Source organism: Danio aesculapii, chromosome 15, assembly GCF_903798145.1.
Source record: "Danio aesculapii chromosome 15, fDanAes4.1, whole genome shotgun sequence".
In the NCBI taxonomy this organism is placed as follows: Eukaryota; Metazoa; Chordata; class Actinopteri; order Cypriniformes; family Danionidae; genus Danio; species Danio aesculapii.
Window position 1 is genome coordinate 41,242,051 of NC_079449.1, and position 17,521 is coordinate 41,259,571.

At 37.1% G+C, this 17,521-nt stretch overlaps 1 protein-coding gene across 1 annotated transcript in view; it reads right to left on the reverse strand.

Annotated features, from left to right (window-relative positions):
* Positions 1-4,777: 4,777 nt before the first annotated feature.
* rinl (Ras and Rab interactor-like) overlaps positions 4,778-17,521 on the reverse strand; it is a 30,250-nt gene continuing 17,506 nt past the window's right edge. The window contains exons 10-12 of the mRNA XM_056474560.1: positions 14,559-14,876; positions 11,410-11,541; positions 4,778-6,139 (exon numbers count right to left, since the gene is read on the reverse strand). Of these exons, the coding sequence (XP_056330535.1) occupies positions 5,688-6,139; positions 11,410-11,541; positions 14,559-14,876 (902 nt within the window). The 3' untranslated portion in view covers positions 4,778-5,687. The remainder of the gene's footprint in view (positions 6,140-11,409; positions 11,542-14,558; positions 14,877-17,521) is intronic.

Consider the following 17,521-nt stretch of genomic DNA (forward strand, 5'->3'; position numbering starts at 1 on the left):
GTCTGAAATTTCCATCGAAAATTAATATTTTTCTCAGCCTCCTTTGTTTATGTTGAGTTATTTCACTTTGAAGACCATATATACTTATATACAACATAAAAAAGTTTTGCAAACAAAAATAAAGAACTGCAAATAAAAATCAAGTAGTGTGAAAAAATGAAATATTTGCACATTTTTGAAAATGTACATATATTTGCTAAATATTTTAAATATTTGAAGACCATAAAAAGGGCTTATTCTATGCCATAAAAGTGAAATTACTAAACCTACAGACTGGAGCCTGATAAAAATGCTCATTTTGGAAGAACATTTCAGATGGCGTTTAGAGGTTTTTGCATCTAAACTCTTCATATGTTATTTGAAAGCACTATTTTTATTTGAATGTTTTAGTTAATAGGATTAATAAACGCTTTAATAAATAATATTAACAAATATAACCATTTTTATAAGTTCCTAACTAATGTTATACAATGGGATCATATAGTAAATGTGATTGCTACATTGTTTCATGTTGTCAAATATCAAAACAGATTCCACTAAGTCTCTAATATTGTACATGGACATACAACCAACGACACTCAAGGTTTTTTCCTATCAGCATGCTTACCTTGTCAGTGTCTGTTGGTGTTAGATGGACTTAAATCGGGTTGAGAATGGGCTATATACACAGCTAGTGTTTATCAGCCAATGATGAACTTCCGGTGAAAGCTTAATGTGACTATTTTAAATTTCATAAGGTTAATTTTACAGCATCGATGTTGTAATGTAATTCAAATATATAGACTTAAGCATCTATTTGGTTGTTAAAGTGTAAAAAGAGACAAAAGACGTCATTAGCCGCAGAAATTCCATTAAAATACTGGTGTAAAATTAATTTCCAGATTTTAAAGACATGGCGCAGAAAAATAGAATTTAATGCAGTGCTTCTTGTTTGGTCTGATACCCACTTTATATCGTGTCTCAGCCAGGCAGTGAAGATTGCAGTTTTTTTTTTAAAGAAATCAGATCTTAAACGTGGCAATTTTTTATATGGGATGACAATTACCAGGAAATCTGAGGCTGGCTGACCGAAATTAAAAATCTGTGTGCATATACCCCATTGGCATACTAAACTGATGTACAGAATAGGGTATATGCAAAAGGACTTTTAATTTGTCAGTAACCTGGGTTCTGCGCTTCTGGTAAACTGTATGCCATTGCAAAATCGGCACGTTTAAGGTCTGTTTTCTTTAAAAATCAGCGATCTCCACTGGCTGAGTGATATCTGATATAATGTGGGTCTTAGACTGTACAAGAAGCACTGCATTAAATTACATTTCCCCCACCATGTCTTTAAAATATGAACATTTAGCTTCTGTGCTAGCCTGCTGATTCTGACAGGCACGTGCTAGTAAACATTTTTTGTCTCGTTTTACACTTGAGCAACTAAATGAATGCCAAAGTCTATTTAACTGATTGTTTTGTAATTATATAACAACATTGATGCTGTAAAAGGAACCGTTTAAAATGGAAAAAAGTCACTAACCGTTTACCGGAAGTTTATCAGAATGGGACGAAACACTAGCTCCGCATATATCCCTGTTACTGTCATTCAAAGTAATTCTATGGCATTTTGTCACCTGCTTTATCATCCAACATAAAAATCTGCGTGCACCTGATCACTTAGAGAAGTAATAGCAAGAATTGTTACCATTCATTCATTTAGTCTCCAAAACAAAACCTGTCACTGGGGCAGTAACTATGCAAAAGGGTCTATATGGATACCTTAATCTATTAATCCTAAACTATGGAGTCAATCTAGGTCCATATATACTTGCAACATAAAAGAAAGTTTTGCAAACAAAAAATAAAAGTATTGAGTGAAAAAAATGTTAAATAATAACTCAAAAAAATAAAATAAAAAAAAAAAAAATCGCAAAGAGAGAAAATTGAATTTTGAGAAATAATAAGGAATTTTGCAAACAAAAATAAAGAACTGCAAATAAAAACCAAGTCGTGTGAAAAAAAATGAAATATTTGCACATTTTTAAAAATATACATATATTTGCTAAATATTTTTTTGTAGTATTGCTGATTTGACAAGGGGGCGGAGTCACAGGAACTGGGGTGTATACGGCATGGCCCGCCTCTTATGAAGTCATCAGCTGGAGACATCGTGGCACAAAGGAAATCAGCCATGAATTGTCATAAATCTAATCAAGATTAAGTGAAATACCTGAATTATTTTTTGGGAGAGGCTGTTTAAATGATCAAACAGTAAAACTAGCAAATCAAAATGAGCGTTGCAATTGACCCTTCGCTAAAACCGCCACACACCAATCATGGCTTAGCAACCCTAGCTACGTGCAGGAGGCCTGCCAAGCTTTTGAGTGAGGGAAACAAGCCAAAGCGTTGTGCATATGGGTTGTGCAAACCGGTATCCTAAAACTTTGGATGGGGTGGTGGAACTTTTATCCCTTTTCAAAACCTAAAACCCAAGAAGAGAAATGCCAGTGTGGATCAAGCTCTGTGAGGGGCTGTAAAAGCAGCACAATCCAGTCATATTTCCATCTGTTTAAAAGCTATGAATATTTGGATTAAATATCAACAGAACAAAACGGATATTCACCCGCAGATATTTTTCAGTAATTTATCACCCTCATGTCCATGTCAGAGCTACAGTTTACTGATGTTTCGTCTGTCTTTTGGAGATTGGTGACGGCGTTATACCGGGTTATTGTCTGCTTTTATATTTGGTGTCGGATTAATATTTGCTGGTAGGGAAAATCTATTTATTCACTTCTGCTATAAATACTTTAATTTGCATTTCATATATTTATTTCTTCCACTTAACTGTAAATTAGAATAGAAATTGTGTAAGAAACAAACAAACATACTGACAGTTGTAGGTACTGTACATTGTTATGGGTCAATGATTCTACTGTTGAATGGTCAGCGTATGAGGCGGCTAGGCTAAGCTAGCTTCAATTTTGATTGAATTATTTTCTAATCGGTTGCCTGTTATGTCGTGAATATACCCCTGTAATGAATACTGCAGTCCTTTTTTGTCTGGCTTTCTCAGACATCTCACCTGTTCGCCAAAAAAATGACTAATTATATCCCTGGGAATGTCTGACACCGGCACATGCTTATTGTAATAGACATGCCAGGCACAAAAGCTTGACAGGCGTAGCAACCAGGGGCGTAGCAACCGGGGGGACGGAGGGGATATGTCCCCCTCACTTTTTGAGACAGACCATTTAGAAACAGGTAATTAAGAATGTAAACTTTTGGATTTCATATAGCCCCCCCCCCCCCACTTTTAAAATGTCCACTACACCCCTGGTAGCAACAGTAACTAAGGAGAGCGGGGCTTAGCGAAGAGTCAATTGACATTTAGCAAATGTTTTAATGATATTAAGATATTAAAATGTTCTCTTCCTAAACGAAGACAAAACCGTGTGTATTCTGTTTGACAGTTCTAAGAGGTCAACCATTTCATCTCCAGCGCATCTGGCTCAGTTTCCTCGCTTCAGCCATGTGGTCAAAAACTTGGGTGTGAGATTAGACAGTAGTCTAAAATTTGACAAGCAGATTCTGTGATTACAGCAAGCTTTTTTCAGCTTCGCCTTCTCACTAAAGTCAAGCCCTTCCTGAGCAAGGCTGATCTTGAGAAAGCCGTCCATGCTTTTGTTAGTTTGCGTTTGGACTACTGTAATGCACTTTATGTTGGAGTTAACAAGTCATGTCTTCATCGTTTGCAGCTTGTGCAAAATGCAGCTGCTCGCATGTTAACTAACAGTCGGAAAAGTGAGCATAATACACCAATTCTCTACTCCTTCCACTGGCTCCCTGTTAAGTTTAGTATCGAACTTTTGATGTTTGTTTTTAATGCCGTCAATGGCCTTGCTCCTACTTATTTATGCAACATTTTGCACATTCACAAACACAGTGAAGCTTTGCGATCTGTTGACCAACTTCTGCTTGAAGTCCCTCGGTCAAAATACAAGCAGTGGGGTGACCGCTGTTTTGCAGTGGCAGGTCCTAAACTCTGAAATACCCTTCCAACTGAGCTTCGCACAATCAGTGACCTGCCACTTTTTAAAGCCAAGCTTAAGACCCACTTGTTTAAATTGGTTTTTAATACATAGCACTGCCACTTCGTTATGTTTAAATGTTTGTTGGATTTTATTGATATTTTTTGTATTGTTTTGCATCGACTCTTTTTTTGTTGTGTTGTGTAATGCTTTTACTTGTGTAAAGCACTTTGGTCGACCTTAGTTGTAGTAAAGTGCTATATAAATAAAAGTTGATTGATTGACTTAAGAGGTTTTGTAAAGGCAATACTGGAAAAACAAAACAAATATAAGAATATTTAAAAGAAAAAAAATTGGAAATATAAATTTTTTTTTGCACCACTTGATTTTGATTTGCAGTTCTTTATTTTTGTTTGGAAAATTTATTTCCCTTCGCGATTTTTTTTTTTGAGATTTGCATTATTTATTTTTTTTCAATGTTTTTTCAATGTTTCAATGTTTTATTTTGTTTGCAAAACTTTCTTTTATATTGCAAGTATATATGTCATACCTGTCAACATTGGTATGTGAAAATAAGGGATATGCCACCATAATAAAGGATTTGGAGCTGTTTCATTGTAAATAAACAGTTAAACGGTCAGTATTATGTTTTACTATTATTATTTACAAAAGAAAAATTAAATAGTATACATTAGCAGCAAATGAATAAGCTAACGGTTCAGCTTATTAAAATTAAAAGCTATTATAATGAAATAGAATCAAGCTATCATATCTCATTAGCCGTTTCTTCACTGTATAACTTACACATTCTGATTAAAGTGTAATGAATGAATATCTTATTCATTTAGATTTTTTTTTATTTTCATTACATTAAATAACAGGTGTCACTTTAAAAATGCACACATCTAACGTTATAATGAAAGCTTTCGATTGCTTTCCGAACTTTTTATGCTCATTTAGGACGAAATTAGTTGTGTTTGAAAAAACCTACCAAGATCGACATCTTTAAATATTATTATTATTAATTGTGTGTCCATGTCTGGTCAAATACGCACCCAAAACCCAAACTTTCACTCCGCTTCAAATCGCGTGTACAGAATCTGTTTGGGAAACAGCGTCTATTTATCACCATGGACCGCGTCAGCTGACAGTCATGCATCGCTATATGAGTGTTTTGAGGATTGCTTATGAAGAGGAGACGGCACCTGTAATAAAAAGGAAATGGAATCCCGCCATAAACAAAGCGAAAGCACAGAACAGACTCACATTTAAGAGCAAGGGGCGGCCCCTGGTGGTTCGGCGGTATGGGTTGCGTATTGGGAGGCTCGGCTCTTTAATGTTTATTTGCCACTCTTCAGAGAAAGACTGAAAATATGGGAGAAATACAGGAAAATACTTTTACGGGATGATAGCGGGATAGAACTGTAAAATACGAGAGATTCCCAGGAAAAAGAGGAGGGTTGACAGGTATGATATATGTCCCTAGATGGACTCCATATTAAACACTACAGTAGTATATCTCTTGATATTTGTAGGTCCCAACATGGACCCTTTGGATACAAATGTTTATCTTTTGAAAAGGTATTTCATACCTGTATTTCCGTTCTCAGGGATCCCTAACAACTCAAAAGTTCAGTTTGTTGATACCATTCCTTTATGAATAAGTCATTTTCAGCTCCTTTCATTCCAGCTTACCCTGACAGCTCTCTCTTTTTCATCTATTTGAGGGCTGGTGATAACGGTCTCTGCTAACCGCACTTGTTCTCTATCTGCACTTCCCTCCTCTTCTTCCTTTAAAACCTGTAACTCTTCATCCAAACCCTGCAGTGATTCGTGCGTGTTAGAGGTGTCTAAATTGACGTCCGTCAAACTGCTGGACTCTGTGCTTGCTTTCAAAGAGTTCCTTTCTTCTGAAGTTCTACGGTTTCCATCTGAAGGGCCGTGTCTCCGTATGGTCCTGCGATTTCTGCTGCGCCGGGATTGGTTGCAGTGCAGCGTGCGTCTGCGGTGCCATTGGCTTAGAGACCTGTGTGCTTCTGCACTCAGTTGCCGCTTTGCTACTCGTGGTCGGAAGCTGCTAATGTAAAAAAGGGCAGCATAGAGAGAGGTAAGGTAGTAGCCACCTAAATGAAAGACAGAGAAACAGCATGCAGTGTGTGAATGATTGTGAATACCTCATTGTGTTATCTTTAAGGTTCATGATTTTGGTTCTCTTAGATTTGATATCTGACAAAACCCTCACAGTAGAGCATTTGCTGCTGTCAGACTCATTGTGGATTTGAAAATTTGTCTGGATTATTACAATTTATAGCAAAAGTACTGATATTTCACACTAATGACACACTACAACAAAAATATAAATAACTGTTTTTGTTGGTGAAAATAGTAGTAGTAGTAGTAGTATTTTCGCAGTACTGTACATTGCAGTAACTGAAACAAGAATTCAGTCCCTCTAAGTGTATCTTTTTTGAAGGCCTACACTGCTCTAGCCTTGCATAGCTAGACTTTCAGACTGACTGCAAAGACAGGCTTAGGAGGAAAAAACAGCTGGTGAACAGCTCGTAGACACAAAATGAGGATGGGAACATCTGTATGCCACTTCTAAGAATCTACGTATGCATGGAAGTTCCTGAGGTGATTTGCATTGATTATTTATGGTTGAAAGTGGGTGTGTAAAAGACAGAATGTGGAATGACTTTTACATGTAAGCAAATTTTTTTTTGCGTTATTTTTCGAGGTTGTATTTTTTTAAGGTATGTTCACTTTTAGGAAGGTTACTATGTTACTAAAGTTTTATAAATGAGATCGCAGGACACTAGATATTAGAACGACAGGGACCATGCTATTAAGACATACAGGCAATATGGAGTCAATACAGTGCTTTATATACATGCAGCATAAAATAAAGGTTTGCAAACTAAAACTAAAGTATTAAGCAAAGAAATGAAAAAATAAAACTAAGTTTTGAGAAATAAAAAGGAATTTTGCAAACAAAAATAAAGTAAACAACTAAAAACTAAACTATTTGCAATTAACAAAAATTAATAAACAAATAATTAAATAAATATATATATAGTTGCAAAATATTTTTTTCAGCCTTTCCTTTGTAAAACACCTCAAGTCAATTGCAACGCTCATTTTGATTTGCTTTTCAGTCAACCATGAGTTTGCAATACTGTTTTCTCTTTAAACTTCACATTTATGAGTGTTTTACTTTCTTGTCCTGATTTGACAAGAAGTGGAATTCAGAGAACTGGGGTGTCTACAGCATGCCCAGACATGCCTCCAATGAAGCAAATGTATCTACATTAAAATACATATATTTATATATATATATATATATATATATATATATATATATATATATATATATATATATATATATATATATATATATATATATATATATATATATATATATAGATAGATAGATAGATAGATAGATAGATAGATAGATAGATATATATATATATATATATATATATATATATCTTTTTTTTATGTAGATATATAGTGCATCTGTAAAGTATTCATAGGAGTCAGTTCTCTTCCAGCGACTCAGCATCCGTGTGGAAAAGTCTGAAAAACATCACAAACTACAAGACACCATCCCCCAGCACTGTAGACAATGAACGACTTGCAAACGACCTGAATGAGTTTTACTGCCGGTTTGAGAAAACCCCCCACACCCACTCTGAACTGCTCTTCACGCCACCATTAACACCTCCACCACCCCCTGCCCCCTTCATACCTGCCCTACAGTTCAGTGAAGAGGAGGTGCGCCAGGTCTTCCAGAAACAGAAGAGGAAAAAAGCACCAGGCCCAGATTTTATAACACCAGCCTGTTTAAAATCCTGTGCTGACCAACTGGCCCCCATCTTCACCCTGATCTTCAACAGATCACTGGAGCTGTGTGAAGTGCCCTCCTGCCTCAAACGCTCCACCATCATCCCCATCCCAAAGAAACCCAACTTACAGGACTAAATGACTACAGACCGGTGGCGCTAACATCTGTGGTCATGAAGTCTTTTGAAAAACTGATGCTGGCCCACCTGAAGGACATCACTGAACCCTCACTGGACTCTCTTCAGTTTGCCTACAGAGCAAACAGGTCTGTGGATGATGCAGTAAATATGGGACTGCATTATGCTCTGCAACACCTAGACAGACCAGGGACCTATGTGAGGATCTTGTTTGTTGACTTCAGCTTGGCGTTTAACACTATCATCCCAAAACTTCTCCTGCCCAAATTAACTCAGCTCTCTGTGCCCACCTCTGTCGGTCAGTGGATCAACAGCTTCCTAACGGACAGGCAGCAGCTGGTGAAGCTAGGAAAATTCTCATCTAGCATCCGCACAATCAGCACTGGTGCCCCCCAGGGGTGTGTCCTTTCCCCACTGCTCTTCTCCCTGTACACAAATGACTGCACATCAAAAGACTCCTCTGTGAAGCTCTTGAAGTTTGCAGACGACACCACACTTATCGGCCTCATTCAGGACGGTGACGAGTCTGCTTACAGACAGGAGGTTAAGGAGTTGGCTGTCTGGTGCAGTTACAACAACCTGGAGCTCAACACGCTCAAAACAGTGGAGATGATAGTGGACTTCAGGAGAAACCCCCCTGCTCTCCCCCCACTGAGCATCATGGACAGCATTGTGGCAGCAGTGGAGTCATTCAGGTTCCTGGGCACCACCATCTCTCAGGACCTGAAGTGGGACACTCACATTGACTCCATTGTCAAAAAATCTCAACAGAGGCTGTACTTTCTTCGTCAGCTGAGGAAGTTTAACCTCCCAAAGGAGCTGCTGAAACAGTTCTACACCTCCATCATTGAATCAGTCATCTGCACATCAATAACTGTCTGGTTTAGCTCAGCTACTAAATACGACCTCCAAAGACTACATCGAATAGTTCGGACTGCTGAGCGAATCATTGGTACAACCCTTCCTACTCCCCAAGAACTGTACTTATCAAGAGCGAGCAGAAGGGCTGCCAAAATCACTCTGGACCCCTCACACCCAGCACACTGCCTCTTTGAACTGTTACCTTCTGGTCGACGCTACAGAGCACTGCGCACCAGAACAGCCCGACACAGAAACAGTTTCTTCCCTCAGGCAATCCATCTCATGAACACTTGATGATAATAATTGTGGAGCCAACATCACTACTGCTATACACTTTATACACATATACACTTATTTAACAACACACTTTACATGCCAATTTGCACATAACAGCTGCACATATAACGTTGTATATAGTAATAAACATGTACATACACTTGTCAATCTGTATATTTGCACTCACTACTTACTTCTATTTTTTTAAATATATTTATTACCTGTTTTTTGTCCTGTCTCTGTAATCCTGTTGCACTGTAGAAGCTTTGTCACGAAAACAAATTCCTCGTATGTGTGAACATACCTGGCAATAAAGCTCTTTCTGATTCTGATTTCTGATTCTGATAGCGCTTCACTTTTTTTTTTGTTACAGCCTTATTCCAAAATTGATTAATTTCTTTAATTAATTGTTGCAAATTTATAAAAAAAAAAAAAAATCACATGTACAGAAGTATTCACAGCCTTTGATCAATACTTTGTTGATGCACCTTTGGCAGCAATTACAGCCTCAAGTCTTTTTGAATATGATGCCACAAGCTTGGCACACCTGTCTTTGGGAATTTTTGTCCATTCCTTTTTGCAGTACCTCTCAAGGTCTATCAGGTTGGATAGGAAGCGATGGTGTACAGCCATTTTCAGATCTCTCCAGAGATGTTTAATAGGATTTAGGTCTGGGTTCTGGCTGGGCCACTCAAGGACATTCACTGAGTTGTTGTGAAGCCACTCTGTTGATATTTTGGCGGTGTGTTTTGGGTCATTGTCCTGCTGGAAGATGAACTGTCGCCCCAGTCTGAGGTCAAGAGCACTCTGAAGCAGGTTTTCATTCAGGATGTCTCTGTACATTGCTGCAATCATCTTTCCCTCTATCCTGACTAGTCTTCCAGTTCCTGCTGCTGAAAAACATCCCCACCGCATGATGCTGCCACCACCATGCTTCACTATAGGAATGCTATTAACCTGGTGATGAGCGGTGCCTGGTTTTCTCCAAACGTAACACCAGTTTCTTATGGTCTGAAAGCCCTTCAGATGCTTTTTGGCAAATTTCAGGCAGGGAGTGTCTTCCGTCTGGCCACTCTACCATACAAGCCTGATTGGTGGATTGCTGCACAAATGGTTGTCCTTCTGTAAATTCTCCTCTCTTCATAGAAGAACGCTGGAGCTCAGACAGAGTGGCCATCGAGTTATTGATCACCTCCCTGACTAAGGTCGTTCTCCCTCGATCACTCAGCTTAGATGGCCGGCCAGCTCTAGGAAGCGTCATGGCAGATCCAAACATCTTCCACTTACAGAAGATGAAGGCCACTGTGCTCAATGGAACTTTCACAGCAGCAGAAAATTTTCTGTAACCTTCCCCAGCCTTGTGCCTCGAGACAATCCTGTCTTGGAGGTCTACAGACAATTCATTTGTCTTCATGCTTAGTTTGTGCTTTGACATGCACTGTCAACCCTGGGACCTTATATAAACAGGTGTATGCCTTTTCAAATCATGTCCAATCAACTGAATTGACCACAGGTGAACTCCAATTAAGCTGCTGAAACATCTCAAGAATGATCAGTGGAAACAGAATGTACCTGAGCTAATTTTAGAGCTTCACGACAAAGGCTGCAAATACTTCTGTACATGTGAATTTTCAGGGTTTTTTATTTTTAATAAATTTGTAACAATTTCAAAAAATCGATTTTCACATTGTCATTATGTGGTATTGTGTGTAGAATTTTGAGAAAATAAATTAATTGAATCCATTTTGAAATAAGGCTGTAACATAAAAAATGTGAAAGTGAAGTGCTATGAATTCTTTCCGGATGTACTGTATATATATATATATATATATATATATATATATATATATATATATATATATATATATATATATATATATATATATATACAAACATTTTATTATTATTTTTTTTTCATTGCTTGATTTTTATTCGCAGTTCTTTTTTTGGTTTGCAAAATTCCTTTTTATTTCTCAAAGCTTAGTTTTCCCTTTGTAATTTTTTGAGATTCGCGTTATTTTCACATTTCTTTGCTAAATAATTTCATTTTTGTCGGCAAATCTTTATTTTAAGCTGTAAGTAAATAAGGCCCTGTATTGACTCTATACAAGGAATACAGAAACATCCGATGTCAATTGACAGATTGACAAAAACAGACAAGCTGGACCATGTAATGCTTTTAAAAAACCTCAAAGACTCGCACATTAAACTGAAAAAGTAAAAAAGACAGAAAGAATTCTGTTTATGTGTGTGAATGTGTGTCCACCTCCTACCTTCCCCTTGTAGTAGCATGGGGTCCAGTAGCTCCATCATGTAGTCAGTATCAACCTGAAGTGTAGCTACATCACTACGCAGCAGCACCCACGTCAGGCACGGCAGGAAGTCATCTGCCCCAAAAACCGTACCTGGCAGAAAACATATTCAACATATTATAATCTTCCACCCCATCAAGACAGCTATTAAAACTCTTTCAGTACCTTAAACTAACTTCTATGCTAAGCTGCTTTGACACAATCTACATTAAACATGAATTATTCATTGCACACAAATTGAACTGAAATCAAAGCTTAAGTAACAATATGTTACTCTTAATCTTCTGCATAATCCATTGTGCTCCAAAAACAATGACACAATTTGCATTAAGATATAAGCATTTACAAGATATCAGCCTTCAAAATTCACAGCTTTTCACTTCTGCTAATATGCATCAACATTTTTATGACATCACCTCATAATTCAGCTTCTCATCAAATAACCTGACCAATAAAATCTGCTGTAATAGCTAAAACGTCCCACCCTTCAAGATATGAAGTCAGTCACTTATTCTCATCTAACTGAGAGCTCACCAAAACCAAGTAAGAAAGTATTAATTGGCAACAGACAAGTGTTGACCTCAACTTCTTCAGGTTTATTAGACTTAACAACAAGAAGAGGAATATCAGTGATATTGAAACACATTGCGCACTTGTAAACTCACCTGACTACAAAAATCCATTGCACAGTAAGCTTACAGGGTACTAGGGTTACTATCCACCCTTTCACTATATAGTGGATAAACAGTTCAGACAATGTAAGTATGTTTTCCACCACAATGACTGAAGTTTCGTGGTCATGTAACGTGAACTGCCACAAAACAAACATTGTCCATTCAGCCTAGAGATATAGACAACAGCAGGGAGCAGATCAAATGCAAGAGTTGGCACTGAAAACTAAGTATATCGGACCCATTTCAATTACTATTATTATAGTCTAAGTCAGGGGTCACCAACCTCTGTCCTGGAGGGCCGGTGTCCCTGCAGAGTTTAGCTCCAACTTGCCTTAACACACCTGCCTGGATGTTTCAAGTATACCTAGTAAGACCTTGATTAGCTTGTTCAGGTGTGTTTGATTAGAGTTGGAGCTAAAAACTGTAGGGCACCGGCCCTCCAGGAACAAGTTTGGTGACCCCTGGTCTAAGTCATACATCAGACGTGTACAACTGATTGACAGAGCTGTGGTATAAATGAAATGCTATTGGTTATTATTAAAGGTGCTGTATGTAAGTGTTTGACTCTTCTAAAGCATAAAAACACAATAATATGTTTGCAGATATTTCAGAAACATGCTAAGTGAACATTCTTGTTTATCTGAAAAACAATGCTGAAGTCTGTTATTCTGCTTTGAAAATGTGTTTTCGGTATCAGGACACTGTCTTTGTTTTGGTTCTTTTAACCTGCCCAATGCCAGTTTAGCCAATTATACTGTATTTCAGCATCCCGGGTTGCCTTGTAGAAAAACCGCATATTTCGTTTATTCAGCCAGCAAGGCTCTCGAAGTACACTGCAAAAAATGCAGCGTTCCACACAATTCATTCACACTTTAAACAAATTTATGTGGATTGAACATAAAAAATTAAGCTGTCCCAATGAAATCTCAAGAATTGTGTTGTTTCAGCTCATTTTAAATAAGTAGATTGAAAAAAATCTTTTTTTGAGTGTATGTGTCCGTGACAATCTCTTGAAGCCAATACGGAGGTAACTAAAACTGCAAATCTTCGACACGCCTTTGGGGCTGCTCCAGGAAGTCCAGATGTTCTCTGACTGTAATGGTAAATTGGCCATTTTTACAGCTGATAAAAACATGTTTACAGCCTGGTACAAAAGATGGTTTGGGTGCATATAGCTAATATTACCTTTCATGACAACTGTGAGGGGGTGATTTTTTTTATAACTCATCTATTTCGTTTTTATTAAGTTTTATTAAGTCTGCATAATTAAGGGCGTGCCACTTGAGTGACAGCTACTGTAGGTCTCGCTGCTCGCTGTCTCGTCACCTCAGCTGATTCCGGCTGATAAGCCGCTGAGCTGGGCTCATATGCCATATTTTTATTTTGTTTTAAGTGGCTTTACAGTCACTTTACAGTACTGCCTTTTGGAATTATTTCCTACAAATATCAGATAATACGGCATGCTGTGTGCTCTTCATTGTGCTCACAAACCATTCACGTGGCCTCCATTTCCCAGGTGAGTGAAATTATATACTTATATAGCATATCTATACATTTATTTGTTTTACTTAAGATATTTTTTATTTATACTTTTCTTTAAATCTGTAATGCACTCCAGAATCTGACAGATTACTAACATGGACTATATTTTAAGCGTTTGTAATTAATTTGCATTTTCCTCCTGTAGAAAAATGTCATAAGAGCATTCCTTCCCCTTTCTCTGCTCCCCACACTTTCCTGTCAATTCTCTCTACTGTCCTGTCAAAAATAAAAGGTGAAAACCCCTACAGAAAATAAAACAATTATAGAAAAAGTCATTTCTAAAACAGAAATTTCAGGTGTTGGTTAGGACAATAACTCATTTTAGTATGGTAAATATTTCTTCTATCATTGCTTTTAGTTATAAAACTATTCAAATCAGGCCTAAATCAGCCTTTAGGCTCAATAGTCAGGCACACTCACATCAACCTGGCAACCTGCCCTTGTGTCGACTCATCAGAGGAGGAGCTGAGTGAAAATGTGTTTTGTTCCAGGAGTGCAATCCCTAGTTCAACCACTGGGTGTCAAACTTACATAACAGTTTCTTTTGCTTTGCATCAGTAAATTGAATAAACTTACTTGCTATGTTTGACTCATAAACTAAACACATAATCCATAAACTGAATCCTGAATTTGCTTCATCCGTGTCTGTCTCTATCACTGTTTTGTTTAGCTGACGTGAAGCAGTAGAAGCCGACATTAATGTGCGAACGGTGGGCAGGGAGGACCAGCTGATTTGCAGTAAAGTCACAGGCTACAAAGCTACACTGTCGACTGAGCCAAAAAGGGGGCATATTCAGGAGGGTTTAATAAATTATCTGATGGGTATTTTCAAGATCGTAAGTATGTTTGGAACAGTTGTCATTGTGCCTCTACAGTAGCCTATATTTCACTCACCAGGTTTAGCATTAGCATTCATGCTATGGTAGATATTCTTGCAGACTTTGAGCAGGGTGCCAACTTTTTTACTAGGTGAGTAGGCTTCATGCATTGTGGTCCATCGTTGCAGGATCTTTTCCATCACGCTGGAATCAGGAACCCCAGCCCCCGCTGCACCCTCCAGCTCCTCCAGGTTGCGGTTTTCCAGTATGCTCTTGTTGGCCTCTAAACGCTGCAGTGTGCCATCATCCCTGCGTGCTGTCTTTAGACACACGTAAAGGTGAGAGTAAACTGGCTTCAAAGCTACTTTATGCAAGGAAAGTTCCAGCATAGAATCTAAGGGCAGAGAGAAAATGCATTTGTAAACTGGTTTTAGGGGTTTGAGGTGCACAAAAAACTGGAATTCTTGCTAATATACTGTCGCATTATAACAAAACTTGCTTATTAATATTATTCTATAAAACCTTTTACTTTGTTCTTGTTGTTGTGTCACAATTTCTCCTCAAGTATGGCTCAGCTCGAACCTTTCTTATTTTAAAGCCATAAAACATATGCAAGTACACACAATCAGATGTAGTTATGAAACGTGTAATGTACCATGTATAGTGTTATCATTTTATAACACTACATGGAACTTACATGTCTGATGTGTTTGCTCAAACTATATTCTTTTTTTTCAAAATTAAATCCTAAGCATTTTGCTACTGTATGTGTGACCAAAGAGACACAACCTTCACTCTGCAGGCCTCAGTATCAGTAGCATTTGGTGTTAAATGAATACAGATTGCAAATATGTTTGGCTTACTTGGTTATGATTTTGAATATATTCAGTATGTTCAATTTTGACTGCACTTTTGTTTTCAGTTTGACTAATGATATTACTGTTCGACTGAATTTTTTGACAAATTTTGCAATTGATGCCAGAATTGAATTGATCTGAAACAATAATGAACTAAGCTAAATATTGAACTTTTGTCTTTATTCTGCTCTTTACAGCTTGAACTGATTTTGTGGCATTGACATTTATATATACAGTTGAAGTCAGAATTATCAGCCCCCCTGAAATATTAGCCCCCTGTTTATTTTTTCCCCCAATTTCTGTTTAACGGAGAGATTTTTTTTCAACACATTTCTAAACATAATAGTTTTAATAACTCATTTCTAATAACTGATTTATTTTATCTTTGCCATGATGACAGTAAATAATATTTGACTAGATATTTTTCAAGACACTTCTATACAGCTTAAAGTGACATTTAAAGACTTAACTAGGTTAATTCGATTAACTAGGCAGGTTAGGGTTATTAGGCAAGTTATTGTATAAAGCTGCGGTCACACTTGACTTTTCTCCCCATAGACTTCCATTCATACGCACGCGAATGCGTCAGACCAGAAACGCAGGGTCATGCGTTAAGTTTCGCAGTTCGCTGCGGTAAAAAGTTCAAGCATGGTGAACTCTGACCTGCGAAATCTTGTCCCTTGACTGCGTGAGACCAATCGAGGATTAAAACATGACCTCTCTGGACAGAAATTTAAAATATGGAGCAATCCTTGCTTTTTTAAATGTCTAATCAACTTGTTTAATCCCGCCCCTTTTTGCAGTGCCGTACGACAGAATTTCACACACACAAAGCCCAGTATGACCGCAGCTTAACTATGATTTTTTTCTGTAGACTATCGAAAAAATAATAATTTTGACCTTAAAATGGTTCATAAAAAATTTAAAACTGCTCTTATTCTAGCCGAAATAAAACAAATAAGACTTTCTTCAGAAGAAAAAACATTATCAGACATACTGTGAAAATTTCCTCGCTTTGTTAAACATCATTTAGACAATATTTAAAAAAGAAACAAAAAAAATCAAAGGAGGCTAATAATTCCGACTTCAACTGTATTATATATATATATATATATATATATATATATATATATATATATATATATATATATATATATATATATATATATATATATATATATATATATGTAGAGGTTGACATTAGCACCCGCCAGCCCCCCAAATGTGGGTAGATTTCAGCTGTGGTGAGTTGGACAGACACCCCCACTAGGCACTTTGGCTGGTTGAAAATAATTTTTAAATTGCCAGAGCTGCCTAGTTTCTAAAAACTAGAATTTTAGTCTAAGACCGTTTGTTAATATGTGTGCAAATGCACTCTTAGAACCGAGAAGCAGCACGGATGATAATTGTTTGCGCGAGCAAAAGAAAGCAGGTGAATACCGAATGAGAGGACGATCAGGCTATTTAAAAAAATATTTTTAACAAGCCAAAGTGGCTGGTGGGGGTGGTCTGTCTAACCGCTTGCACTTTTACCATTGTTTGAACAGATTATTACTGGGCCTAATGTTAACTGTGTGCATGTAATTATCCTTTCACTATCGCACTCAGAATGTTTTTCACCCACTTTCTTTTGCTTGCAGTTATTTTGGTTAATATGGTTTAATAATCATTCTTTACAATAACATTGCTTTAATAGGAGATTAAATCTCCATTTATCAATAACTACCTGATGATCTGGAACCTTTAGTCTGGACAAACTACTGTGTATAGTTTTAGATGAATGAGAATAATTTTTTAACATGTTAATTGTTGTTTTTTAATGAACTTTTTGTTGAATAAAAACTGTATGTACTCAGTTATATTTAGCTTGTTTGACACATTTTTTTAAAAATGTGTGGCAAGGAAATAATTAGTTTGGTGTGGCCAGAGAAAAACCTTAAATCCTTAATGTTGAGCCCCAAAAAGTCATGTGAAATATAAAAAGTTGAGGAGGCATGTGGACATAACACATCATTTAAATTAAGTAATTTTAGCATGCCAATGTCAAATTTATGCGAATATTTTTTCCCCAACAACAAAATTGTGGCTAGTGAAAATGGCGAGTGGCTAGTAACATTGGAAAACTACTAGCCACAGTGGTTGGTGATCAAAAAAGTTAATGTCAAGCCCTGCATATATAAAT